This window comes from Sciurus carolinensis, chromosome 3 (genome assembly GCF_902686445.1).
Source record: "Sciurus carolinensis chromosome 3, mSciCar1.2, whole genome shotgun sequence".
Classification (NCBI taxonomy): Eukaryota; Metazoa; Chordata; class Mammalia; order Rodentia; family Sciuridae; genus Sciurus; species Sciurus carolinensis.
In genome coordinates this window covers 18837610-18862628 of record NC_062215.1, presented here as the reverse complement: position 1 = coordinate 18862628, position 25019 = coordinate 18837610, and the positions used below count along the sequence as shown (strand labels likewise).

At 51.8% G+C, this 25019-nt stretch overlaps 2 protein-coding genes and 1 long non-coding RNA gene across 4 annotated transcripts; 2 read left to right on the top strand and 1 right to left on the bottom strand.

Moving 5' to 3' along the window:
- Positions 1 to 1066: 1066 nt before the first annotated feature.
- On the bottom strand, positions 1067 to 16550 carry Ubtf (upstream binding transcription factor). 2 transcript variants are annotated; one of them, XM_047547216.1, is made up of 21 exons: positions 16373 to 16550; positions 13786 to 13910; positions 12138 to 12313; positions 11511 to 11594; positions 11258 to 11413; positions 8802 to 8866; positions 8404 to 8524; positions 7941 to 8051; positions 7471 to 7604; positions 7191 to 7332; positions 6841 to 6882; positions 6617 to 6730; positions 6367 to 6522; positions 5868 to 6023; positions 5672 to 5782; positions 5211 to 5299; positions 4922 to 5111; positions 3928 to 3975; positions 3758 to 3829; positions 3522 to 3665; positions 1067 to 3435 (listed from the first exon to the last, which is right to left on the bottom strand). In XM_047547216.1, exons 2-21 carry the CDS (start codon positions 13841 to 13843, stop codon positions 3310 to 3312), a joined length of 2295 nt encoding a protein of 764 aa, XP_047403172.1. In that variant the 5' UTR covers positions 13844 to 13910; positions 16373 to 16550; the 3' UTR covers positions 1067 to 3309. The 2 variants fall into 2 exon arrangements, with proteins under 2 accessions (XP_047403172.1, XP_047403173.1); XM_047547217.1 differs by lacking the exon at positions 7941 to 8051 and having other exon boundaries at positions 16373 to 16548.
- Positions 14043 to 15459, top strand: LOC124979249 (basic proline-rich protein-like). The gene is made up of 2 exons (XM_047543770.1): positions 14043 to 14054; positions 14401 to 15459. The coding sequence occupies exons 1-2, from the start codon at positions 14043 to 14045 to the stop codon at positions 15457 to 15459; spliced, it is 1071 nt and encodes a 356-aa protein (XP_047399726.1).
- A 763-nt stretch (positions 16551 to 17313) lies between the features above and the next one.
- LOC124981047 (uncharacterized) lies at positions 17314 to 19405 on the top strand. The gene is made up of 2 exons (XR_007107907.1): positions 17314 to 18762; positions 19188 to 19405. It is a non-coding gene; the product is annotated as an uncharacterized LOC124981047 (long non-coding RNA).
- The last annotated feature ends 5614 nt before the right edge of the window (positions 19406 to 25019 follow it).

The window sequence follows — 25019 nt, the reverse complement described above, 5'->3', positions numbered from 1 at the left end:
GAGAGGAGTCAAGGCTGACAGTCTGGTTTCTAGGTCAAATGACTAAATGGTTGTTAATCATTCTGGGTCTTGAGGTAAAAGGTGCTTCTGAGATACCCCAGAGGATGCACAGGTATCTACACAGGTCTGTAGAAGCAGTGTTTTAGACCATATTCTGCTACTGTAGCAGAATATCAGACTGGATAAATTATAAAAATAGAATTTTATTTGGCTTGTGGTTCTGGAGGCTGGGACATCTGGATTATGGCACAAGCATCTGGTGAGGGCCTCTGTGCTGTTGTACCATGGTGGGAGCAAGCACACAGGAGACAGGAAAGGAATCTAGCTGGACTCATTTTTTAGCAAGAGGTTTAGGGAGAGAATGCAGAGGGAGGGCTGACACCAGCAGAGTAGACCACGAAAGCAGGACACAGTCAAGTGTCCTGGATGTAAAGATGGACATGTTGGTGACTGGTCAAGAGTGGCCTCAGAATGGTGAGTGGGAATGTTTTACAAGTTTGACCCAGAACAGGAGGGATCAGACTTGGAGTCCTTGGACAGAAGTAGGGTTTTCAGTCCTTTGCTGTTCCAGAAACCCAACAGAAGCCTGTTCAAGGAAAGCAGAGGTCCACGGTTGCAGAGAGCGAGTCATCCTGTTCTAGCCACTTTCTATTAGAGGTCTGGGTGGTTAGGAAATCATCTAGACCCTGGGAGGAGCTGAGGGCTCAATGTGGGAGGGTGCCCAAACACCACTTGATAAATCCTGCACCAACCAGGAAAGCTGGCATGCCCAGGATGAACTCTTGACCTCAGTGGTTCATCACCTCATTTCCCAAGGGAATGCCCTCTGGTGAAAAATGCGTCTGTTCTCAAATTTCTGAGTCCTTTGTGACTGACAATCTCAGGTGGACAAACTGAATTTAGAAAGCACAGTACAGTAGTACAAAATGATGTAAAACGTAGGTTGCCCATGGAATCTTAGATGGTTCTAGAAAGGGCAAACAAGCTAGCTTCAAGGGGTTTATCTGACCTACTGGGTCGCCCCTGCCACCCACTTTCACTTATGCCAGTGACCAGACAGCAGTCAAACCTTTGTTTTTCACTTTATTATACAAAAAAAAGGGAAAACAAAACTTCCACAGTTGGCCTTAAGCTTAGGCAGACACCTCTAAGCCATTCCCTCCCACCTCCCATAATACAAATTCAAGTGTGGTTGTTGTTGAAACCTACAAAACACTCCTTAAATATTAGAAAAAAAAGGTGGGGGAATGGGGGTCTTCCCACCCCAGCCATCCCGTCCCAGTGCCAAAATGCACTCAGAGCAACCTCTTACAGCACCAACACCCCCACCCCCATGGCCCTGTCTGTACTGTAAGAATTTTTCAATTTTTAAAACAGGAAAAGTGTCCTGTTCGAAGTTATTTTTAAATGAAAACACATTCCACTAAAACATAATAGTGCAGGGGCATTCAGATAAGGAAGTCGGGGGGGGGGAGGGTGTTTGCAGGGGTTCTTAGAAAGAAATAACCTATAAACCCCCGTACTTAATTCCTGGGTCAGGATAAAGGAAGGGGAGTGGGAGTGGGGAGTGTCCCTCCCTACGCCTCCCCATCCAAGCACCAGGGTCCAGGCAAAGCAGATTGTCTGCTTTCATTTAAGAGACCCACAGCCTATCTGGGGTGGGGCCTTTACCTTTTCTGCCCCACCACCTTGGCAGAGGTCCCACTTCCCCCATTCCTGGCTTTCATTCAGAGGGGAAGGTGGGAAGCACAAAGCCCCGATTAAATAGGTCACTGACATGATTGTAAAAAAAAAATTGTTTTTTGAACCAATTTAGTAAAAACCGCCAACAATGAAAATTAAGTCCACAGATAAGGTGGCTTGGCTTATTAAGAGTCAAAGAATCAGGGTACCAAAAAGCTTGGGATGGCTGGCAAGGGTTAGAGGGACAGCTGCAGAAAGCAGCTTCTGTAGCCCCTTTCCCAACTGTAAGGTTGGGGGGCAAGGAAGAGGGGGAGCAGACCTGAGAAATCAAAGGAAATGGGGTGGCCAGAGGACATGGGGGAAGGCAGTTAGGGATGTGTACATAAGAGCTCCCAACACATTTCCTGACGCCCAGATTCTGTGCCCAGAGTGGCCAGGCTGGCCCTTCACATGAACTGGAAGGCCTTTTCCACCAAAGAAAAGCTTTAAGGTTCACACCATTGTCTGCCTCTTCCCGCCTTCCTGCTGGACAGTAGGGGCCAGCAGCAGCTCAGATGCACATGACCCTGGCACAGGGAAACTGGCATAGGAAGCATCAAGAGTGGCTTCTGTGCCCTCCCCAAATAGAACCAGAGACCAGGCAAAGCGGAGACATGCAGAGAAGGGCAGCCTCAGCCTGTTCCCACCAGGATCACCATCTCCCTGGCCCTCACCAACCCTTTTCCAGATTCACAAAAACTGAGGTGGGCTCCAGGACAGACCCCTTCTCTCTTCCACACACACTCACACACACCCACAGGTGCATCCATGCTATATACAGCGCGCACGCGCACACACACACACACACACACACATACTCACACACTCTCTCTCTTCCACACACATCAAGACCATTTAAAAAAAGTTCCAAATCTACCCCCTAAACCCTCCCTCTCCCAGAAATGACAACAGAGACGGCGGCCGAGATCGGTAGGAAACGTCTCGTTGACAGCTCAGAGCTTAAAAAAAAAATATATACACATATATAAAAAACACTTCTGCCCCCCCATGAGTGGGTCCAGGCAGCTCCTTCCTGCAGGGGCAGGGGAGAGGACCATCAGGGCAGTGCCCGTTTTCTCAAAGGCACCTGTCCTCCTCTCCCCACAGTTTCCCTGCCTCCAGTTCCAATGCAGGGGTCCAGGTGGTGAGACCCTCTGGGAAGGAAGGGGTCCTCCCCAAACTTCCACCCCACCTTGGTTTGGGTTGCAGGTGTGGAGGGCCTCACTGAACTCTTTGGACTCCCCACCCCTGGTCCATTGTCCATGCCAGAACCGCAAGTGCAGAAGAGGGGTAGGGCGGGCCGGTCTGGTCCAGTGCTGGCTCAGTCTGATGGTTGCTCTCCCTGGAGGACCCCCAGGGTTGATTGCTCCAAGGCTACAGAGTCCTGGCCTGGGCTCCTCCAGTCCCCTACCCCACCATATTTTGTTAAAAAAAAAAAAAAAGAAAAAAGAAAAAAAAAAAAAAAAAAAGAAAGACAGAAAGTGGGGGAGGCCAGGGGGTAGGGGATAGAACATGGGGGAGAGACAAAGGTGGTCAGTCGGGGAGGGGAGCTCTGGGGCTCTCCCTGGCTGCCCCGGGGGCTGAGCCTCAGTTGGAGTCAGAGTCTGAGGAGTCCCCTGAGGAGGAGGAGCTGGAGCTGCTGCCCTCGGACTCGTTGTCTTCGTCCTCATCGTCATCCTCGTCGTCATCCTCATCCTCATCATCCTCCTCGTTCTGGGGGAAGAAAGGATGTGCAGTCACCAGGTGGCCCTCCTTAGGGACCCCAACCCTCCTCTCTCACCATGCCCCGCCTGTCCCACCTCATCCCCGTCCTCGCTCTCGTCTTCACTGCTGGACTCAGAGGAGTCCCCACCATCCTCAGAGGAGTCCCCATTCTCATCATCTTCCTCTTCTTCGTCCTCATCCTCATCATCCTCATCCTCTTCATCGTCCTCCTCAGACTCCTGGAGGGGCAGAGAGACATCAGTGGTCTTGGCCCAGGCACTGGGACCCTGTTGTACAGACACCTGCCCGCTATCTGGGAGAGGCTCCTTACCGACTTGGACTGCAGGGTGGTCCGGCTGGACTTGGGGTTTGGGCCTCGCAGCTTGGTCATGCTCTTACGTTTCTGTAGGAGAGGATGGGGGTGCAAAAGGGGCAGCTGTGAGTTCCAGGCCCTGGGGAATCCCTACCTCCACCCTGCCATCGCAGGATTCCCAAACTCACATTGGAGATGTACTCTTTATATGCTGCACGGTCCTGGGGAGACAGACTCTGGGGAGACAGAGAAGTGGGGGTTGGAACATTCCCCAGATTACTGTCAACTGAGCACCCTGAGTTCCAGTCGGGCAGTAGTCTGAGGACTTTATATCATCCATCTTTACACCAAGTCTCTGCAGAGTGCCCCTGAGGTCTAGGAATGCAGCTCAAGTTTCTGCTGACACTATCGGCCTCCTCCCCCTGCCCTCCCAGTACTAGGGATTAAACCCAGGGCCTAGCCTATGCTACGCAAAAGTGCCACCACCAGGCTACACCCCTAGCCCCTTTTATTTTTATCCTGAGACTAAACTGTCAATGATCTAAGTTGTCCAGGCTGGCCTCAAACTTTCCATGCTCCTGCCACAGCCTTGATTACAGGCTTGTGCCACCATACCTGGTTGAGGTAAGCCAGCATGCACCAAGACTGCTGATTTTCATGTTCCTACAGTTGCTCTGCCCAAATGGAGGCTCCAGAGATGGGGCCTTCTTTAACTTAGAAGCCTCCCCACAATGACTCCCAGAGCCTGGTATCATCAACCCCACTTGGTTCCCAGTCTCCTGAGCCAATGATGAGGCACTGGGGCTCTCCAAACTTTTGGAGCATCTAATCCCTGTTCTCTCTGGGTCCTTGGTCAATCTGGGTGCTGGGGAGAACACAGATGATTCTCCTCACTTCACAAATCTTACTGCTCAACCAAGGTATAGAGGGGAAGCTCAGAGAGGAGTCAATCTAGAGCCTAAAGAGTACTCCTAATCCCACATGGAGAGAGGAAAAGGCAGTCTGATTTGGATTTTTCTGACTACTGTATGACTTTGGGCAAATTACTCAACCTCTCTGAGCTTTGGTTTAAAAGGGTGACAGTAAGCATTACCCTACAGGACCGTTGGGGTACTGAAGGAAATGATGAATAAGATAGCATGATGCCTCCCTCTCCCTTCCAAAGGTCCTTTGCCCTCTCACCTTGACCCAGAGGTCCAGGTGCACCTTGTACTGCTTCTGCTGCTCCTCGGCCAGCTTTTTGTAGTGCTCCTTCTGGCTTTGGGAAATGCGCTGCCAGCGGCTGCCTATTTCCACCATGCGCTCTTTCAGTGGCAGGTGGTTCAGCTCTCCATTGGACAGTAGCTCCTGGGAGAACTTCTGGTAACCATTCCTGGGAGATGGGGGTTGTTCAGGGAGGGTCAGGACCCCAACCAAGAAGCCCTCTAGTCCTGACCCTCCATACCAAGGCAGGCTCTGGCCCCAGGCTCACATGGGAGGCTTCTTGGGTTCTCCCTGGAACTTCATCTTCTTGGAAGAATTTGTAGCAGCTGGAGGTGCCCGCATCTCACTCAGCTCTCTCTGTGGGGAGACCTGGAAAAGTCACACTCGTCCCCACACCCCCTGAAATACTGCTGCCTCCTGCCCCACTCTGTCATGCCTTAGCTGGTTCTCCTTTTATGTGCCAGAAAGAGAAGTAACCAAAGCAAGGCCAGGGAGCAACTACCTATCACCTCATGTCAAGCATGACAGTTTCAATGTGGTTTTGGAATTGAACACATGTACCCCAACAATCACCCTGAAGGTCAATACTATCTCCTCCATTTTGCTGAAGAGAGACTGAGGTCCAAGGAGTGGGGGATCTGAGACTGGTTCAGGGTCACAAACAAGACTGAGACTTCTGGCTCAGAGCCCCAGCTTATATGGAGAGGGGTGGCCCAGTCTTCTTTTCACCTCATATCGCTTTTGGTCTTCAGCGGCCTTCTTAATCCACATCAGTTTCTCCTTCTTTTCCATGTTGTTCCAGGTCATCTCCATGGCTTTCAAGGCCTTTACCCTATCGTTCTGGGGACAGACAAGGGTATCAGCTGTGAGAGGGGTCACCCAGGGCTGGAGGCTGTAGAAAAACCCCTGTCCTACTCCCTGCTACCTTGAAGCGGGCCAGGTAGTCGCCGATGACGCTCTGTTGCCAGATCTCCTCAGCTCTCTTGGGCGACTCGGGCAGCTTGCCCCGTTCTTCGCGCTCGGCGCCTGGCTTCCTCTCTGACTGTGCCTTCAATGCCGCCTCCCTGGCCTTGTACTTGGCCTATGGAGGACCACACGGATGTCAGCCTCCGAGTCACCCCTAGGGGGCGCGCTAAGCTCGGCCAGCAGCAGCTGCAGCTCAGGGTGGGGAGGAGGGGCTGGCAGAGGCGTGGGCGGTGCAGATGTCCCCGCGGGCTCCACCCCGCCCACCCGCCGCTCCCCCGGGAACCAACAGCCCTTGCTGACAGCTTCCCGCCTTCTGGCTCGCCGGGCTCCCAGCATCTGAGCCCAGGCACACGTGTGTAAGCCACACGGGGCAGGGGCGAGGCTGCGCAGCAGCCCCAGGGGAGGAAGTAGTCCTAGCAGCCCCTCTGGGGGCACTGGCTTTTAGGAGCAAGCCTAACCTTCTTCTTCTCCGACAAGTCGTTCCACATGCGGGCCAGCAGGCGGGTCAGCTCACTCTCAGAGAGCTCTGGTCTCTCCTCCTGCAGCTGCCGCCGCTTCTCCTCAGAGAAGATGAACATGGCTGACACCGGCCGTTTAGGCTTTTCGGAGCCACCCTGGGAAGGTGCAGAAGGGTTGGGGCTCACAGGCTGTTTACCAGAGCCCAGCGCTCCCACCTCCCACCAGCTGGGCCGATGTGTCCTTGCCCACCTTCCCTCCTTCCTGGGTGGGCTTCTTGGAAGCTGGGCTGGTGGCTTGCTTCTTGTTGATGTTCAACATCTTCTCTTCTCCCAGGACCCGCTGCTGCTCCTCCTCAGGCAAGCTCTGGTAGGGAAGAGGAGCGTGGGGCTGCAGTTCACCTGCTCTCCAGGGGTTCTTACTCCTCCCCTGGCTTAGCCTGTCTTTTCTGCCCAGTCCCCAAGTGGAACACTCACCTCGAGGAAACGGAGCATATCCACCTCGTAATCTTTCTTTTTCTGGGAAAGGGAGGGGAATTAGGGTCAGTTGCGGATAGGCTCACCGGAGACTCCAGTATCAGGGACAGGAACCCTAGGTAAGCCTCCCCCAGGGCCTGCTCTCCCCCAACAGATAGTAATCAAGAGGCCTGAGCTATCTGCCTTGACAGGCCCAGATGCCAAACCTAACACACTGCCATGTTGGAAGCAGATGCCCAAGGCACCTATAACCAATGACTGATTTGAGCTTTGCTAGGGTTAGATTTCACACTTGAAACCCCCAAAGGAGGGCCCCAAAGTCTCAATGGGTGATCCCTGCCATGAAGCACCTGGTCGCACTTCTTGTGATAGGCATCCTTCTCCTTCTGGGACAGCAGCTTCCACTGCTGGCTGCATAGCACCATGCGCTCCGTACTGGGCACGTCCTTCATGTTGGCCATAAGCTCTGCGCAGTACAGTGAGTAGCTGTTCCTATCAGAACAGGCAGGAAGAGAGGCACACCCCATGAGCAACTGAGCAGTTGGCCTTCTCACTGTAGAGCCTGGGCCTACATCCTTCACTGGCCCAATTCCCTAGCTGTCCACCCACCCACCCCGGGACAGTGCTCACGGAGGTGGCTTGGTGGGTCGCCCATCAAACTTGTCCTTGAGCTGGCGTTCAGCCTTGGTAAGGGTGGACTTGGTGATGCCCTCCTCACTGATGTTCAGTTCAGGGTGCTTCTGGATATAGTCACGCATAATCTCCTGTAGAGTGAGGTGGGGGGGTGGGGGGCAACGGGGTGTGGGGTTAGCCCGGGGCAGGGGAAGGGGGAGAGCCGCTGGGGAGGGGGGGCAGGGAGCAAAGCTGGGGATGGCCGTGTCTGCCATTTCACACGGAACATGGTGCCCTGCCCTGCCCTAGCCTGAGATCTCATGAGGGGTGGGGGTAGGAAAGGTAGAGACAGAGGTGAGGGGCCCAGAAGGCCCCTCCCTCAATGGAGGGCTGGGGAGTGACTGCCTCCCGCAGCATGCGGTGGCGCAGAGTCAGAGGGCAGAGGCTCGTGAAGAGCCGGACGGGGAGGAGCGCAGCGGAAGCCTAACCTCGTACTTCTTCCGCTGCTCCAGGGCCTTATGAATCCATTTCAGCCTCTTTTTGTCCGAGAGCTGAGACCACTGCTTCCCCAGGGAGTCCTTCACCTCCTTCGTAGTGGCCTGCAAACCAAAAGCCGTCAGACACACACAGGCAGCCAGGGGCAGGGGGAGGGGGGTAGGGGGCACAGAGGCCCCCGCCCCCTCAGGCCACAGGAGGTCACATTAGTGTCCCCCACAGGCCAGGAGGGGAAGGCAGAGAGGCGGGGATCCCGCCTGGGTGCAAGGGGACAGGCTCACACACACGCGCACACACACGCTCGCACGCCAGCTGGCCCAGGCCCTGTCCATGCAACCCACCCCTGGGGAGGGGCCTCCTCTCCTGCTCCCCTGCACCGTGCCTGGCCGACCTGGTGCGGCTCCCCCCTTGCCACCACCGTGCGCCCCCACCCGCGCCCCTTGGCCAGACACTCACATCTGGCCGCACTTTGAGATACACCTTCTTCTCATGAGTGTACCACAGCTGCTGGGGGGTTTTGGGCTTCTCAGGGATGTCCGACTTCTTGGCATTCTGGATAAGGTCGGGGTGGTCCTCCCTAGCCAGGGCATGGGGAGCAAGGGTCAGCGGGGAACACTGCCGGGGCAGACCCAAGTTAGCTGCCCCACCCACAGAGCCTCCTAGGCCTTCCATCTGGGGCTTAGTGGCAAAGAATTATTTGCCTGTCCCTGCCCCTGAGCGTAACACATTAGGGTCTGTATGTGACCCATCATGTTCCATGTTTCACAGATGGCCAGCATCAGGCTCCAGCCAGCATTAGCCTATCCTGTCACACCCGGTGCCCCGTGGCCCTCCTTTGGGCTCCACTGCCTTACCTGAATCGGGCCAGGTTTCGCTCGAACTCCTGTTTCTCCCTCTGGAAGTCCTGAATATATTTCATCTGGGGGGAGGAGGGGATGGGGTCATCCAGGACCCAAGGCCTATCTCACCCGGAGCTACAAAAGCCACCAGGAGCCCACTACGCTAATTCTCTCGCCTCCTGCTATGATGTGGACAGATGGTGGCCTGTGCCTTCTGGTGGGCTGGGCTCACCACATACCAGACCTGGTGACCGAGAACCATGCAGTGGGAACTATAGCGGTCTTTCAGACATGGAATCCTATTTCTATTCTCTCCATTTAATAGATGGAGAGTCCCAGAAGGGGGATTTGGCATTACCACAGTCACTTGGTGGGCAGTGGCAGGACTGGGATTGCCCCACCCTTTTCTCTGACACCATCAAGTTCTCATGAGTCTGGTGGAAACCCTGCTCTGGTCATCCCCGCCTCCCTGGCCTGAGGCAGCTGATACCAGTATGGAGATGGCCCTTAGGGCCAGGCAACTGAATCCTGCTTCCAAGGCACAAGGGGAGATTGTGTTGAAGGAAACTCAGAATGAATTCTTATAAGGCAAACCATATCCCAGTAGATCTGTCTCTTGGGTTTTTCTTTCCCATCTACACTCCTCTGGGGCTCCAGCTGCCCCTCACACTCCTTCACAATTGTCACCATTCCCTCTTGCCTCAGCTACCACCACCTTTCCTACCTCTGATCCCTTCCTCCAGGCTCCTGGTTGATGGCCCCTCCCAGCCCCCTATTCCCCTCTGCCACCTGGCTCCCTTCACTCTCCCTTGCCTGCCTTTCCCTCTACCTGCCTCCCTTCCTCCCTCTCCAAATCCTACTTGCACCTCTTTTCCAATCCTTCCCCTTCCCTATCTACCTTCTGTCTGGTAGCTACAAAAAGAGCCATCTCTCTTTTCTCCCTCTTTTTCCTATAATTTCAAGAATAGCACTGCAAGGGGCAAGGGGCTCACAGTGACCAAGCCAACCTCTGCCTCTCACTGCGGACACAGCCAGTACAAAGAGGTGGCTCTTTCCCCTATGGTTCCCCCAGAAAACTGGGAGCACAGCACTGTCTCCTCTGCCCAGTCGTGGTCCTCCACAGGCAAGTTTTTGGAGCCAGAGGGCACCTCCATGGATATGGCTTACTCCACAGACAAAACCAGGCCCAGAGAAGTGAAGGGACTTACCGAAAGGACCCACACATAGCAATGTGGTAGTAGCCCAAGAGGACAAGTCTGTCCCCAGTCCAGCCTCTCGTCCACTCTACCCATTTCTTCTGTCCCTCCCTGGTTCTCAAGATCCTTTGCCTCTCCCTCCCACTCCATGAGTTTTTTTTTGGTGTTGTCACTGTCCCTTAACCTCATCAAGGGGTTAATCATAGCTCCAGCAATCACAGCTCCTGCTTAGCTTGGGCAGTGGCCACAGAGGGCTGGTTTTACCCACCAAGCTGGTTCCATTTTGGGTTTAGCACCAAGAGCATGTGTCTACAGCCAGTGTATATAAACCAGGACAAAAAGGCCACCGAGTGTGGCAGCAGGCATCACTTTTTGAGGGCTGGCTATGTACAACTTTGTCTCTTTTCCCATTGTGCCTTTTGGACTCTCCTCATGGCTTTCATCAACTTCTCTCCTTGGCTCCACCTCATTATACAGTATCTCTTCTTCCTGTCCACCTCCTCACCTCACTTTACCCATGTCCCTTCAGGACTCCTTCGGTATTTTGTTTCTTGTCTCTGCATGGGACCTCCTGAGCTGTCCTTGACAGTGTCCATTGCTGCCTGGGAAGCTTAGGCAACCTGTGTGCCCAAGGTCATCAACCTCCCTGACTGTCTGGGTCAGTGCATGACCTCTGCAGGGGACAACATGAGGCCAGGAAGGACAAGGTATATTCTTGCACACGGGGAAGAAAGCCCATTTAACGTGTGGATGTGGCTGTGGGAAGAGCACCCCACAGGGAGCTGGTGCCAAGGCCGAGTCCTGATCTAGCATCATTACTTGTGTGACCTCAGACACTCAACCTCCCTGCATCTCAGTTCTTTGCACACAAGCATAAGAACAACCCCCTTTCCTGGGGTTTCCTGTGTGAGGATATTGCAAACATTAAATTAGGCCATAAAGGGAAATGTGGGGGGTACAGAACTGCTGTGAGGCCCAACAGTGAGGATGAATGTGTAGCGAACTGAATGAAGAGAGAGCACTGTAGATGGTCCACAGGATGAGGTTGGTCTGAGCAACTGCCTAGGCCTGGGTTTCACCTTCAAGGGTGACTGTTCTGACTGAGTGTGGGCCTGGGATGGGGCAATCAGGTATGGCTGCCTGAGACCCCACTCTGCTTGCTGACTCCTATGTCCCTGATGCCAAGTCCCTCTAAGCCCTGCCCCTGCAATGACCTACACACACCAACTGCTCCCAGCCTCTTCCTTCCCCCAACCTGAACCCCCCTCCCCCCACCTTCTTCTTCTCTGGAAGTTCCTTGTATTTCTTGGACAGAATCTTGGTCAGGTCCAGGTTGCTCATCTCGGGGTGGAGTTTTGCATACTTGGCCCGCTTCTCCATGAAGAAGCGAAAATAAGGGGTCAGGGGCTTCTTTGGGAAGTCTGGGTGTTTCTGGAAGGTGGGACAAAGACACAACAGAGGTTAGACACCAACCCTTCTTTGGACCACTCCTTCCTTAACCCTTGCGCTCCTCCTCCTGGTAACTCACCTTGAGTTTTTTGCCTTTATAAGGATTTTTAACATGTTCTTGAGCATCGAGGATCAATTCTGTCAATGTACGGAACTTCCTTACCTGGAGGAAGAAGGGAGGTAGGTGGAAGGGGAAGCTGGAAAACACCACCCCACAGCAGAGCTCCCTTTTCCAATGGGTTTCCACCACTGTCTACCAGACTGAATTTATTGAAGAAGCAGAGCGGAGACCAACAGCCCCACAGTACAGGCAATCTCCCACCCAGGCACTGACTGACGCAGGCCTACTGCAGAGGCCCGGGTAGTTAGCACACACCAAAGAACAGTAACAAGATGACTGCCTGACCTCAGCGTCCCTAGACAGTTTAGGCAACAGAAACCCCAGGACAGTTAGTAGTCAAGGCCACCTGAGAGACCTTGAACTCTCAGAATTGAGACCTGGAGGCTGGTATGTTAATGGTGCCATCTCCTCCCACAGGCGCAAGGTCAAATAGAGAGCTAACAAGTGACCACATGAACACCTCTCCTGGTCTTCTTCCTTCCTGTTTACAGACTTCTGTCTCATCAACCCCTCAAGGAAGGACAAGGTAGGGTTATGTGTAGATGTATATTCATGTGTATCACAAAGGGGGGGGGGTTCAGTTACCTCATTAGAAATCTCCACCCACTTGAGCTTGCACATGTCTCCAGAAAAATCTTTAAATGCTACTTTTTCCCAGTCCATATGTGACTCAGTGGTTTTGAACTTGGAGCTGTCATTGGATGGAAGGTTGTTCTTCATGCATTCCAGCAAAGTTAGCATATCTTCCTGAGACCAGCGGTCTGTTGAGAGGTAAAAGAAGTCATCACACCTGGCTCATGTCATCACCCTGATCTGCTCCCCAGTCCTTGAATATCCAACCTTTCTTCCCCAGAGACCCTGACTGCTTCAGATCTAAACCAAAGCATCTTTCCTTAAGCACTGCTTATCCCTAAGAAAACTGGTCACAATGGATTAGGGCAAAGACTAGTCCAATGCCACATGTGGAAAACCTGGCTTGAACCCAGGACTGGCTTCCTTCAGGGATATTTTCATTTCTAACATTCCAGGCTTCCATGGGCCTGTACTGATGGTAGGAAGGGGGCAGGGGAAATAAAGTTCCTGTGAATTGTGGCCCTATGGGAAAGCAATTAGTTTATCAGGAAAGAAAGCAGGAAGGCAACATATCTAAATGTGTTGCCAAATTCAAATTCTACATAGATACCATAAATGTTCAAGTGCTTGAAGAAGGGGTGTGGACAATAAGAAGACTCCAAACAGCTAAAAGCCAACATTAGAGACAAGAGAGATCAGAAAAGAATTTCTGGCAAATAAAAATGGGAAGGATATGAAGAACTATACAGGGCAGGTTTGAGGTAATCATATAGGTGGCAAAGATTCTCAGGGTCCTGCGCTAAAGACCCCCCACTCCCCCAAATTCCAAGTTGTACTCTTGCATCAACTCCCTAGGGAAAAAAAAGGGAATCTGAACCTGCTATTTTCAGTCACTGAAATGCAACTCAGAGAGCTTGGGTCTCTCTAGAGAGTGGCTGTACTAGAAGGTGAGCTGGGGTAGTAGCCATCCATGGCTCTAAGTCAAAAGGGCTCTTCACTTTTATTTGCATATGGTAACCTGGGTCAGGGTTTTTGCAGAGCAGGGTCACATGGACCCCATAATCTTTTCTCCCCTCAGTGTCCTACAAGCATTGCCCTTTGCTGAGATTTGTTCTATTCCCCATGACCAAAAGTACTGGATGGGTCCCTGCTGGATGAAGCAGGGGTCTAGCTGTGTATATCACTTACATGGCCTGGGGCCTTAAGCCACTAAAACACGAATTCTCTCCACCTGCCTCTGCCAAAACTTTATTCTTTTAATAACAGTAAGAGAACCTAAAAAGCTGGGAAACTTCGCACCCCCCACTTCAATCCTCATCCTTCCTTCCAGCCCAAGAACCAGAGCAGGGACACACTTCAGGATGAAGGGAACCCCAGAAAGAAAACTTGCACGGGTCTCCCTTCTCCCTCAAACACAGGGGCAGGGGGCTGTGTGAAAAAAACAACTTACAGTCTCAAAGTCAAATAATTTGGATTTAACCAAGCCAAATTATTCCTTCCGAGTGTAAAGGATGCTCAACTCATAAAATAAAGCTCAAGACACTCTCCCCAAGTTCAGAGAATACAGAATGGAGGAACCCTTTAGAAGGAGAGTCCTGCAGACAGCCATGTGGGAAAAAAGATTTAACTTAAGAAGGGCTGTGGGGTGGAGAACCCCTACCTTGGCCTTTGGGTGCGGCCATTTCCAGGTCTGTGGGACAGTCGGCTTCTCCGTTCATCCTCCAGCTGTCGGGCCACCTCCTCGGTCGCGCTGGCCCGGCAACCCGGGGTCAAAGCCACCTCACCCTTTAGAAGACACACCAGTCCCCACTCAGACAGGCTGATAGGTGGGGGGTTTCTTATCCTACCCCCATCCCAAAGAGGAGGGGGGAACAGGTCCCGGCTCTCAGTAAGACCCAGTCAGGACGCTCAGACTTAATGGGTCGGAGGGTGTGGGAGTGCGCCCCTCTTCTTCCCGACCCCCTCCCCCAGCCCCTGCAGCCCGGCTCCGCGGCGTGCGCCCTCCCCTGCCCACGCGAGAGACTGCTCCCAGCTCCCGCGTGCAGTGAGCGCCCGCCCTCCTTCCCCCACCCGGACTAGAAAAAAAAAAAAAAAAATCTCCTCCTCCTCGGTGCGCCCGCCCCGGGGAGGCCCCAGGCTGGAGGGCGGGGGAGGAGGAAGGGCGGGTAAAGGGCGCGCGCGGCCACGGAAGCGGGCACGCGCCCCAGTCTCCTCCTCCCGCCTCCCCCCGGCCGGTTCCCCCCGCCTCCGCAACCCGGCGGGGACCCGGACGCAGCGCAGCCGCCGCCAGCCCCGGAGCGCAGCGGCCGCACCGCCCCCGGGGACCGGATCCGGATTCCGTCGCTCCCCCCTCCCGATCGCCCAACGCCGTTCCCGCCCGCCCGGGCCGGCGAGCAGCCGGAGAGAAGCGGCCTGGCCCCCGCCCCCGAGCCACCCACCCCGGCCAGAGGCTCTGCCACCGCCCAGCTACCCCGACGCTCACGGAGGAGCCCGGCGCAGAGGCGCGACCGCGGCGGGAACCGCCGCCTCCTCCCCCGAGCCTGCGGCCCAGCCCCGCCGGCGCCCCCGCCCCGGCCTCCGGGGAGCCGAGCCAAAGAGAGGGCGGGAGGACGGCAGCCGGGAGGCGGGGGCGCAGCGCTCACCGGCCCCGCCGCCCCCTCCGGCGGCCGGCGAGAACTGCGCCTGCCGGCTCCGAGAAGCGCGGGCTCCTCCGCCTGCGGCCCGGACTGATCCGGGCCTCGCTTCCTGCCCTCCCCTCCCCCGGCTTCGGTGTCCTCCCCAGTGCCCTGGTCTGGTCGAGCCTAGTCCCCTGCTCCGAGGTCGCTCCGGGTCCTCGCCCGGCGTCCACCGCACCGGCGGCTCGCTCCCTTGCCTTCAGGCCCCGGCCCCGACCCTAGCACGCGTCCTCAGCCGCCTCGGTTACCCGGCGCAGCGCGGCCTCCGGGCTTCCCGCTCCGGCGGCTCCCTCCCCGGCTCTGAGCGGCGGCGCCCTCCCCCGCTCGGCCGGGCACAGCCGCAGCTCCCTCCCGCGGCGGCAGCGGCTCCTCCTCCCGGCGCGGCGGAGGCGCTGGGGCGGCGGCTGCTGCTGCTGTGGCGGCGGCGGCGGCTGTGGCTGCTGCCTGCTGCTCCTCGCGGCGAAAAGCACAAAGCACAGCGCCCTCCGCCTGCAGGCAGCCCGCCCGCCGCCCGCCCGCCGGCCCCGGCCTCAGCTCGCACACCCCCCGCCGCCGCCGCAGCCTCCGCCGCCGGAGCGGGGAGGAGGAGGGAGAAGGGAGGAGGAGGAGCGGGAGGGGGGGCGGGAGAAGCGGGGCAGCGAGCGCGTCCTTCCCCGTAGAGCGCACACCGACCCCCGGGGAGCGAGCGCCAGCCCGCCCGCCTCGCCGGCTCCGCTCCCTCCCACAGCCTGCCCGGGCGGGCTCCGCGGGGGGCAGCTGGGAGGAGGGGCGGGAGCTGGGGGGACCCGGGCGGCCGAGGCGGAGGGAAGGAAGAAGGGGAGGGGGGTGGTGGTGGTAGTAGTGGTGGTGGTGGTGGTGTCGGCAGCGGCAGCGGCTGCCGCTGCCGCCGCCGGAGCGGGGGGGCCGGGGCAGGGAGACACGCAGCCGCCCGGATGGCGGTGGGGCGCCGAGCCGAGGCGGGCGGGCGGGCAGACGCCGAGAGCGACCTCGCCAGACCCGCGGGGGAACTAGCAGCCTTGGCCGGCGCGGAAGGGAGGGCCGAGGTGCGGCCGTGGAGAGGGTGCCCGGAGGGCCCCCCGGTGGCCGGTAAGGCTCAGGGGGTGTCGGCAGCCCAGCTCCGGGGCTCTCTTCCAAGTCTTCCAGCTTAGGATCGTACTTGCAGGCCAGTCCTCACCCTTTCCCTTCTCCCGCCTTCCGAGGCGAGCTATCGGCGCCCACCCTCATCCCCGGAGCGTGGCCACGGGCTTGGGGCGCACGCAAGCCGATAGCGGCGCCAGGCTTCGGCGCCCACCTCGCGGTCCCCTTGCTGCCGAAAGGCACTCACGAAACTTGGGGGGTGGGGGGGTAGAGAGAAAAAGAAACAACACCCCGACACCAAAAACAAAAAGGTTCCTTTTGGTCCTTAAAGCCTGGAAACTGCGAGCGGGCTCCAGCCCCAGCGGTGGAGCAGCTCTGGGAGCCGGTTCAATCCAGCCCGGCATGGCTCCCCAGGCCTGCCCCGGCGCATGGAGATCGGCGCCGCCGCCGAGCAACCCCTTTCCCCCGAAATCCGTGGCACCGAGGCTCACTTACCGAGTATGTGGATGGGAGCGCGGGCCGGAGGCACCTGAGAGCGCGGCGGGCGGAAGAGCTGAACCGCAGCTCCGCCGCAGCCGACGCTGGGGCAGCTAGTCGCCAGACAAAGCCCGAGATGGCGAAGCGGAGCGACGGCTAATGGCGAGCCCCACGCGCCGCGCTCCGCCCGCCCCGCTCCGCCCGCCCGCCCGCCTCGGCGCAGCGCAGCGCCGCTCCGAGCGCTCGCCCGTCAGAGCCGCCTCGGCGCCGCCGCCTCCCGGGCCACCCCGGCCTCGCCTGGCCCCTCCGCCTCCTCGGGACGGCTCAGCCTCGCCCCTTCCCTCCCACCGCTCTGGGGGCTGCACGAAAATTAAAAAAAAAAAGAAAGAAAAGGAAAATGCTTTCTTTTTTTTTTTTTCTTTTTCTTTTCTTTTTTTTTTTTTGCAGGGCGGGCGTGTTTAGACTTTCGTGTCTTTTTTGCCCCCAGCTCGCACTCACCTGCGGAGCCTCCGGCAGGGCTGGGGGTGGGGGCGCGCGGGGCTGGAGCCGGCGAGCGCGGGTTGAAAGCTAGCCAAGCTCTGCAGCGCCCGACCCGGGCGTGTACGCCGCCGCCAGTCCCCGCAGAGAAATCGTCCTCCTACCCCCGCCTCCATCGCTCTGCGTTTCTCTTCCAATCAGCCGGTCGCTTGGCGGCTCCTCCATTCTCCGGCCAAGCCCGCTGCCTAGTGCGAGCTCCACTCCTCCATCTGTTCGCCCGGTTCCTTGCTCCCCTGCCGGGGCCGACGAGGCGGCTTGGGGCCGGAGGGGGATTTGCGAGGGAACCTGCCTGCTTCCCGCTCCCATTGCTCCATTCCCGCTGCCTCCTGCTTCTCTCCTGCGTCTTTCCAACTCTCTCCTGTCGCCACTGGTGTGTGTCTGAGTGTGTGCGCGGGTTTTTTTTTTTTTTTTTTTTTTTTTTTATTGCTCTTTGCTTTTGCAACCCCGAAGCCAAAGAGGGGAGGGGGGAGGAAAGGGGGATGTTATAAAAGAAAAAAGCAAGAAAGAAGCTTAGATTTGCAACACATCGGAAAACCGGGGGAGCACCCCGGCTGGTCCGATCTCCGTGCCCCGCGAGGGCCTTCCGGGTTTTGGAGCGAGTCCCTCGTTGTTCGCAATGCCCCCCACTTTCACCAGGCTTAGGATCCGAGAAATCCAAGTAAAAAGTTCTCCCCCTGGGTCGTAGTGAGGTGTGTCAGGGTGAGAGTTGGGATTTTTCAGGAAGCAGCAGCCATCCCTCCTACCCCGGCTTCGGTAACTGGGCCAGAGCCCGCGTGGGGATAAAGAGCAAAATCCTGGTGGGTTTGCGCGAAGGAGCTTCTAGGGGGAAGTTGGAGCCGGGAGATCGTGCTTCGCGCATCTCCCCCTCGGTGTCTGCCTCCTGTCCCCTGCCAGCTCCCCCTTTAATTATTATTTTCCCCCCCTCTCCTTTAATCTAATTTCTTCCAACTCCACCTTTGTTGTTACCGGCGTCACGCCCGGGCCAGCCAATCCCCGCTACGCAATCAGCTTGTCAAAAAGGCTCGGCCAGCCCTGAGAAAGCAGGCCTCGGGCGCTGCCCCCCGGCGGCGACGGGGATCCACGAGGGGAGCCCTGCACCCCGGCCTTGCGGCCGGAGCTGCAGACCAGCAGCCCTCGGTTGACCGCCCGCAGTTCACCATACTGCCGGTCGGGGAAGGAAAGTCCTGGGCGTGAACCACTCTTTAGTCTCCCAGTGCCTTTGGCTGTGGTTTGTCCATCTTTGCCTCCTCTCCTCAGAGGAAAGGTTATCAGGACAGGACGCAGGGAACCAGAAGACAGTGTGAAGGACGCCTGCCCCTGCTTCCAACAGGCCAGCCCATGGTTTGGGCCATCTCTCACGGGACAGCGCCACTGATGCTGGCTCCCAGGCTGCCAGTTCCCACACCAGCACTGCTGCTGCCCATGTCTCAACCAGCTGGGTCACACGGCCCCTTTGGACCGTCCCCTGGCACACTGCCTTCTCCATCCTCGCACCGCCTGGCTGCTGCTGTAATTCCTCTTGTCTCCTGGGAGAAATGAGATTCCTTTCCCAGGACTTCCACATCCCACTTCTGCCACGTTGCACAAACAGGGTGGGAAACGCTGTCAAGATCTGGCGTGTCCGGTTTTTTTTAGAGGGCATGGCATATAGGAGAAGCAGATTAACCATGATACTAATGAAGTTTAATCGTCAAGGCCCCTTCCTTACAAGGCCTGTTTAAGGCCTGTACTCAATTTTGTGTTCATTATTTGTTTGTTTTTTTAGAGTCCCTCCCCTCAATTGTACATCTCCACAAACTCAGATCTGCTCTTGGAGTATACACAGGGCATTTTGTGCAGGATCAAGTCATCTCGCACTACACTAAAAGCAGGTGTGGAATTGACTTTATTTTTTTGACAAGGAAAGAGTAAAGGGTTTGGAATCAAAAGTCCCAGCTTGGCCTGGGGGTATAGCCCAGTGGTAGAGCACTTGCCTAGCCAGTCTGAGGCACTGGATTCCATCCTTAGCACTGCATAAAAATAAAAAAATAAAATAAAATAAAGGTATTGTGTTCATCTACAACTAAAGATAAACAAACAAACAAAAAATAAACAAATGAACAAAATGTCCCAGCTTTCCAACTTCCCCACTTTTTTTTTTTTTTTTTTTTAAATCAGATCTGGGGATGGAACCAGGGCCAGCCCCCCACCTTCCTAATAGTGTGTGAGTTTGGTCAAGTCCTAACCTCACCTCATTTGATCCCATTTCTGTATCTGTGTAATTAGAATAACAATTTACTCTTGTTTTCCTAACTAGGATTGAGCTTGGAAGGTCAAGTGAGATGATGTATATAAAACTGTAAGAATCTCCACACTTCACTTGCCACAATTAACAACAGGAGAAACTTAGACCCGAAGGAAGATTCTACACCAAGATCTGGAGTCCAGGTGTTCTGGCTTCTGGCCCTGAACTTCTTGGCTGAGCCAAGGGACTTTTTGGTAAAGTGCTTTGGAATAAAACAAGATGAACATGAATCACAAGAATTATTGTTATTGATTCCTTGGGCAGCAGAAATCATGGCTGGCACGTTCCCATTTGGAAACCAATTGGCTTGTTTCACATCTGTTGCGTCTCTGGTGAGGTCAGGAGACCAACACTTGGGCGATGGGCCAGAGCACCAGGGAATCTGCCCTTGGCCTTTTTCTTTGCCCCCTTTCCCAGTTTGCCTCCTTTCCTCTTCCAGCTTGCTGGCATGTGCCTTGAAGCAGAGCCTAGGCATTCCATAACCCCAGCCCAGGATGGTGACAAAGCATAATCCTAGCTATGCAATCTCTACTTGGCCACAGTGCTTCCTTAGGTTGCCAGCATCCTAGCACCAGCTCCGTAAAACCCCCAGAGTGCCTGGAATGGCTTAACCAAAATGTGGTACTTGAATTCCTGATGCACAGGAGTAATTTTAAATGATATATAGATAAAACTTTAACATTTTAACATGTATGAGAAGTGTTGTTTTTAATTTTTTATTTAAGATGATATAAAACCACCTTGTGATCTGCTGCCCCTTATATAGGGATTTATTTATTTACTTATTTTTATTGTAGTATAACTTACGGGTGATAAAGCGCATACATTTTAAGTGTACAACTTGATGAAATTTTACAAATGTATACATAGTATTCATTATTTGTTTATATGCAGTATATATATGCTATATATATGTATATTATATATATATATATCATGTAACAACCACTCAGATCAAAGTATTAAAATTTCCAGCATCTAGCAAGCTCAAAGTCAATATTCCCCCCACAAATGTCAACAGTACTCTGAGCTCTATTACCATAGACAAGTTTTGTCTGATTTTGTGGCATTCCGTGTTATGAATATGCCACAATTTATCCATTTACTGCTAATGAACATTGAAGTTGTATCCAGTTTTTCTTAGGAATAAAGCTGCTTTGTGCATAACTTTTGTTGGATATGTATATTCATTTCTCCTGGGTATATTTCCAGGTATGAAATTCCTGAATCATAGGATATAAATATATTGAACATAATAGGTATTGCCAAATGCTTTTCCAAAATGGTTCTAAAAATTCACCACCCCTGTACACCAGTGTATGGAAATTATAGGTGCTCCATATCTTCATCAACACTCGATATTGTTATTCCTTCTCATTTTAACCACTCTGGCTAAAATGTAGGAGAATTTTCATTGTGGTTTTGTTGTTGTTGTTTCAGTGCTAGAGATTGAACACAGTGATGTTCTCTACCACTGAGTCGCATCCCCAGCCCTAGAGCAATATTATTTGATGCAACTTTTTGTGATGATAGGAATGTTTTATATTTCTACTGTCTGATAAGGGAATCATTAGACATACATTGCTATGGAGCATATGAAATGTGGCTAGTATGATTGAGTAGCTGAATTTCCAATTTTTAAAAAAATTAATTTAAACAAATAGTCACATGTGGCTAGTGACTTCTATGTTGAATAGTGCAGCTACAGTTTCTCAAACTTCATTCACACACCACTTTAAAGATCTTGGTGCTGGGCACAGTGGCACACACCTGTAATCCCAGTGACTCAGGAGGCTGAGGCAGGAGGATTGTGAGTTCAAAGCCAGCCTCAGCAACTTAGTGAGGCCCTAAGTAACTTAAAAGATCCTGTCTCTAAAAATATATATAAAAGGGGGCTGGGAATGTAACTCGGTGGTTCAAGCCCTGGTACCAAAAAAAAAAAAAAAAAAAAGGAAGAAAGAAGAAAAGGAAATCTTTGCCAGATCTGTATCATACAGAGAATTTATACCTTTGGTCAAGGGTACATGAGTAGCTGAGCTCCCTTGCTGGAACCTCCAAACAAGCTCTTAAGATAGGCAGGTGGGGCATGGTTGGAAGAAGTAGATCAGTTGGAACTCTGTTTTGTCCCTGACCCCTTCCTTCTTCTCTCTCTGTGCTTCCTGGCTGCCATAAGCTGAACAGTTTTCTTCAATTACACCCTTCTGCCGTGATGTTCTAACTCATCTCGGACCCAAAGCAAAGAAGTCAGCGAACCATGGACTGAAACCTTTGAAACTGTGAGGCAAAATAAATCTTTCCTCTTCTAAGCTGTTTTTCTCAGGTATTTGTCACAGTGATGAAGAGCTGATTAACACAGTGCTGATGGGAAGAATGAAAATAAACCAAAGTGACAGCTAATGTTGAGCTCTCACCATGAGCCCAGCCCTGGGTCAAGGGCTCTGCATGGTCCATCTCATGGAATCTAGACAAAAGCCCAGTGAAATTCATCCTTTTACCATCTCCCTCACCAGGAGCAAACAGACGTAGAAATGTAAAGCAACTAGAAAAATGTGGAGCTGGGATTTGATCCCAGACCGTGTGAATCCAGAGCCTAAATCAAGATACCAGGGGCTGTGACTCAGTGGTAGTGCACTTGCCTAGCATGTGTGAGGTACTGGGTTTGATTCTCAGCACTGCATATAAATGAATGAATGAATGAATGAATGAATGAATAAAATAAAGGTTCATTGACAACTAAAATGATACCAGTAGCGTGTGCATGCACGTGCCCAAACACACACACATACACATGCTTGCACACACAAAAGGATTGTTAGGTATCTTATTGAATTTGAAAAGTTCTTTGTATTTGATGGTCCTTTGTCAGATGTGTCTTTTGCAACTATTTTTCTCAGTCTATGGCTTGCCTTCTCAGTCTCTTGACATTGTCTTTCTCAGATTAGAAGTTTTCAATTTTAACAAAGTTTAGCTTATCAATTATTTCTTTCTAATGTTGTGCCTTTGGCTTTATATCTAAAAAGTTATCACTGTACTCGAGTTCATCAACATCTCCTATGTAATTTGAAAGTTTTATAGTTTTGAAGTTTATGTTGCCTATGATCCATTTTGAGTTAGTTTTTGTGTTTATGGTCTATATATTCATTTACATATACATTATATATGTTATATATAATATAGATAATCCATGTGTGTGTATGTGCACGCCACGTGTGTGTGAAGAGAATAAGGTATGTGTCTAGATTGATTTTCTTATGAAGGGTATAAGATCTGTGTCCAGATCTTCTTTTTTTTTTTTTTTCAGTACTGGAGATTGAAACCAAAGCACTCTACCACTGAGTTATATTCACCAGCCTTTTCATTCTTTTATTTTTGAGACAGAATCTCACTAAGTTGCTGAGGCTGGCCTCAAACTTGTGATCCTTCTGTATTAACCAGGGTTACAGGTGTTCTCTGCTACATCTGGTCCCAGTTCATTTTTTGGCAGGTGGATGTCCAGTTTTTCCAGTACCACTGGTTGAACAGACTATTTTTGCTCCATTGCAGTGTCTTTGCTTTTGGTTCAAGGACCAATTGACAGCCAGGTGCTATGGGGCACACCTGTAAACCCAGCAACTTGGGAGACTGAACAGGAGGATCCCAAGTTCATGGCCAACCTCAGCAATTTAGCAAGGCTCTAAGCAACTAAGAGAAACCCCGTCTCAAAATTATAAAAATTAATAATGTATGTTTATTACCCAGTGCCTTGACTACATGTATGTGCATCTATTTCTGGACTCTATTCTATCCCATTGGTCCATTTGTTCTTTTACCAATGCCATTCTTGTCTAGATTTACAGAAAATCTTAAAAGTCAGTTCACCTACATTTTCTCCAATATAGACTTGATGGTTCTGGGTCTTTTGCTTCCCCATATAAATTTTAGACTGAGTTTGTCAGTATTTGCATAATAGCTTGCTGGGATTTTGATTGGAATTGTGTTGAAATTCTGGATCAAATTGAGAACTCACATCTTGACAATATTGAGTATTCTTTTCTATGAACATGGAATATCTCTTTATTTAGTTCTTCCTTGACATCATTATCAGCGTTTTGTAGTTTTCTTTATATATATCCCATACACATTTTTTTTTTTTTTTTTTTGCGGCACTGGGGATCGAACTCAGGGTCTTGTGCTCTATACCAGCTGAGCTATCTCCCCAGCCCCCCATACACATTTTATTAGATTTATACCTAAGTATTTCTTTGTGAAGGGTATTAATGTGAATGGTAATGCAGGTTTTTAATTTTATTTTGTTTTTGCAGGGCTTGGGATAAAACCTGGGGCCTCGAAAGCTCTGCCACTGAGCTGTACCCTCCAGCCCTAATAGTAATGTTTTTCACTTCAAATTTCAGTTTTTCATTGCTGGTGTCTATTGTTTCATTTTGCGTATGTGGTATAAGGGATTGAACCCTGAGTCTCACACATGGTAGACAAAGCACTCTACCACTGAGCTACATCACCAGTCCAACAATTAACCTTTGTATATTAACTTTTGATCCTGAAAATTTGCTATAATTACTTATAAGTTCCAGGATCTTTTTTTTTTTTTTTTTTTTGGTAGAGTTTTTCAGATTTTCTACATAGACAATCATGTCATCTATGAACAAAGACAGTTTTATTTCTTCTTTTCCCAGTCTGAAAATCTTTTGTGTCTTTTCTTTTCTTAATGTATTACTAGGACTTCCAGAATGATGTTGAAATAGAGTAGTGAGAGGAAACACACTTGCTTTGTTTCTGTTCTTACTGGGAAAGTTTCAAGTTTCTCATCATTAAGTATGATGTGATCTACAGGTTTTGGTCAATATTTTAAAATTAAAAAAAAATTTTTTTAGTTGTATATGGGCACAATACTTTTATTTATTTATTTATATGTGGTGCTGGGGATCGAACCCAGTGCCTCACATGTGCTAGGCAAGTGCTGTGCCACTGAACCACAACCCCAGCCCACTGATTTTCTTTTTAAATCCTGTTGAGCAAATTCTCCTCTACCCCTCTATTCTTACTTTGTGAAAGTTTCTCTGTGTGTGTGTGTGTGTGTGTGTGTGTGTGTGTGTGTGTTTTACTGGGGGCTGAACCAAGGGTGCTCTATCACTGAACTATTTCACCAGACTCCCTGACCCCAAACCCTCCCTTTATTTTGAGATATTCTCACTAACTTGCCCAAGCTGACCTCAAATTTGCAATCTTCCTGAATAATAGGGATTATAGGTATAGGTCACACCTGTTTATTAAAGGATTTTATCATGAAGATTTTTGGGATTTTTGTCAAATGCTTTTTCTGTATCTACTGATATAATCATTTCTTCTTTAACCTCCAAAACATTTTGTTGTTGTTGCTGAGAACTGAACTCAGGACTTTGCATATGCTAAGCTCATGTTTTACCACTGACCTGTGTCCCCAGCCCCTTCTTTTATCTGTTAATATGACAGATTATATTAATTGATTCTCAGATGTTTAACCAGTCTTACTTTGTCATGGTATTATATAATTTTTTATACTGATTTGTTAATATTTAAATATTTACTAATATTTTGTAGAGGATTTTTGAATCTATGTTCATGAGAGCTACAGGTCTATAGTTTTCTTGCAACATTTTTGTGTGGTTTGATTTAAGGATAGTACTGGCTTTATAGTATAAGTGAGGAAATATTCCATCTATTTCTATCTTCTGGAAGAAATTGTATGGAATGAATATATATTATTTCTTGAATATTTGACAGAATTCATCAGTGAACTGATCCGGGTCTCATACTTTGTTTTAGGTTACTAATTATTGACTCAATTTCTTTTTTCTTTTTCCTTTT

Coding starts and splice junctions, on each gene's coding strand:
- Ubtf (XM_047547216.1), bottom strand. CDS start 13,843: ATGAACGGAGAAGCCGACTGTCCCACAGACCTGGAAATGGCCGCACCC. Junction 12,314..13,785: donor GGCCGCACCCAAAGGCCAAG/GTAGGGGTTCTC, acceptor ACCTCTCAACAG/ACCGCTGGTCTCAGGAAGAT. Junction 7,333..7,470: donor CGACCCACCAAGCCACCTCC/GTGAGCACTGTC, acceptor CTGTTCTGATAG/GAACAGCTACTCACTGTACT.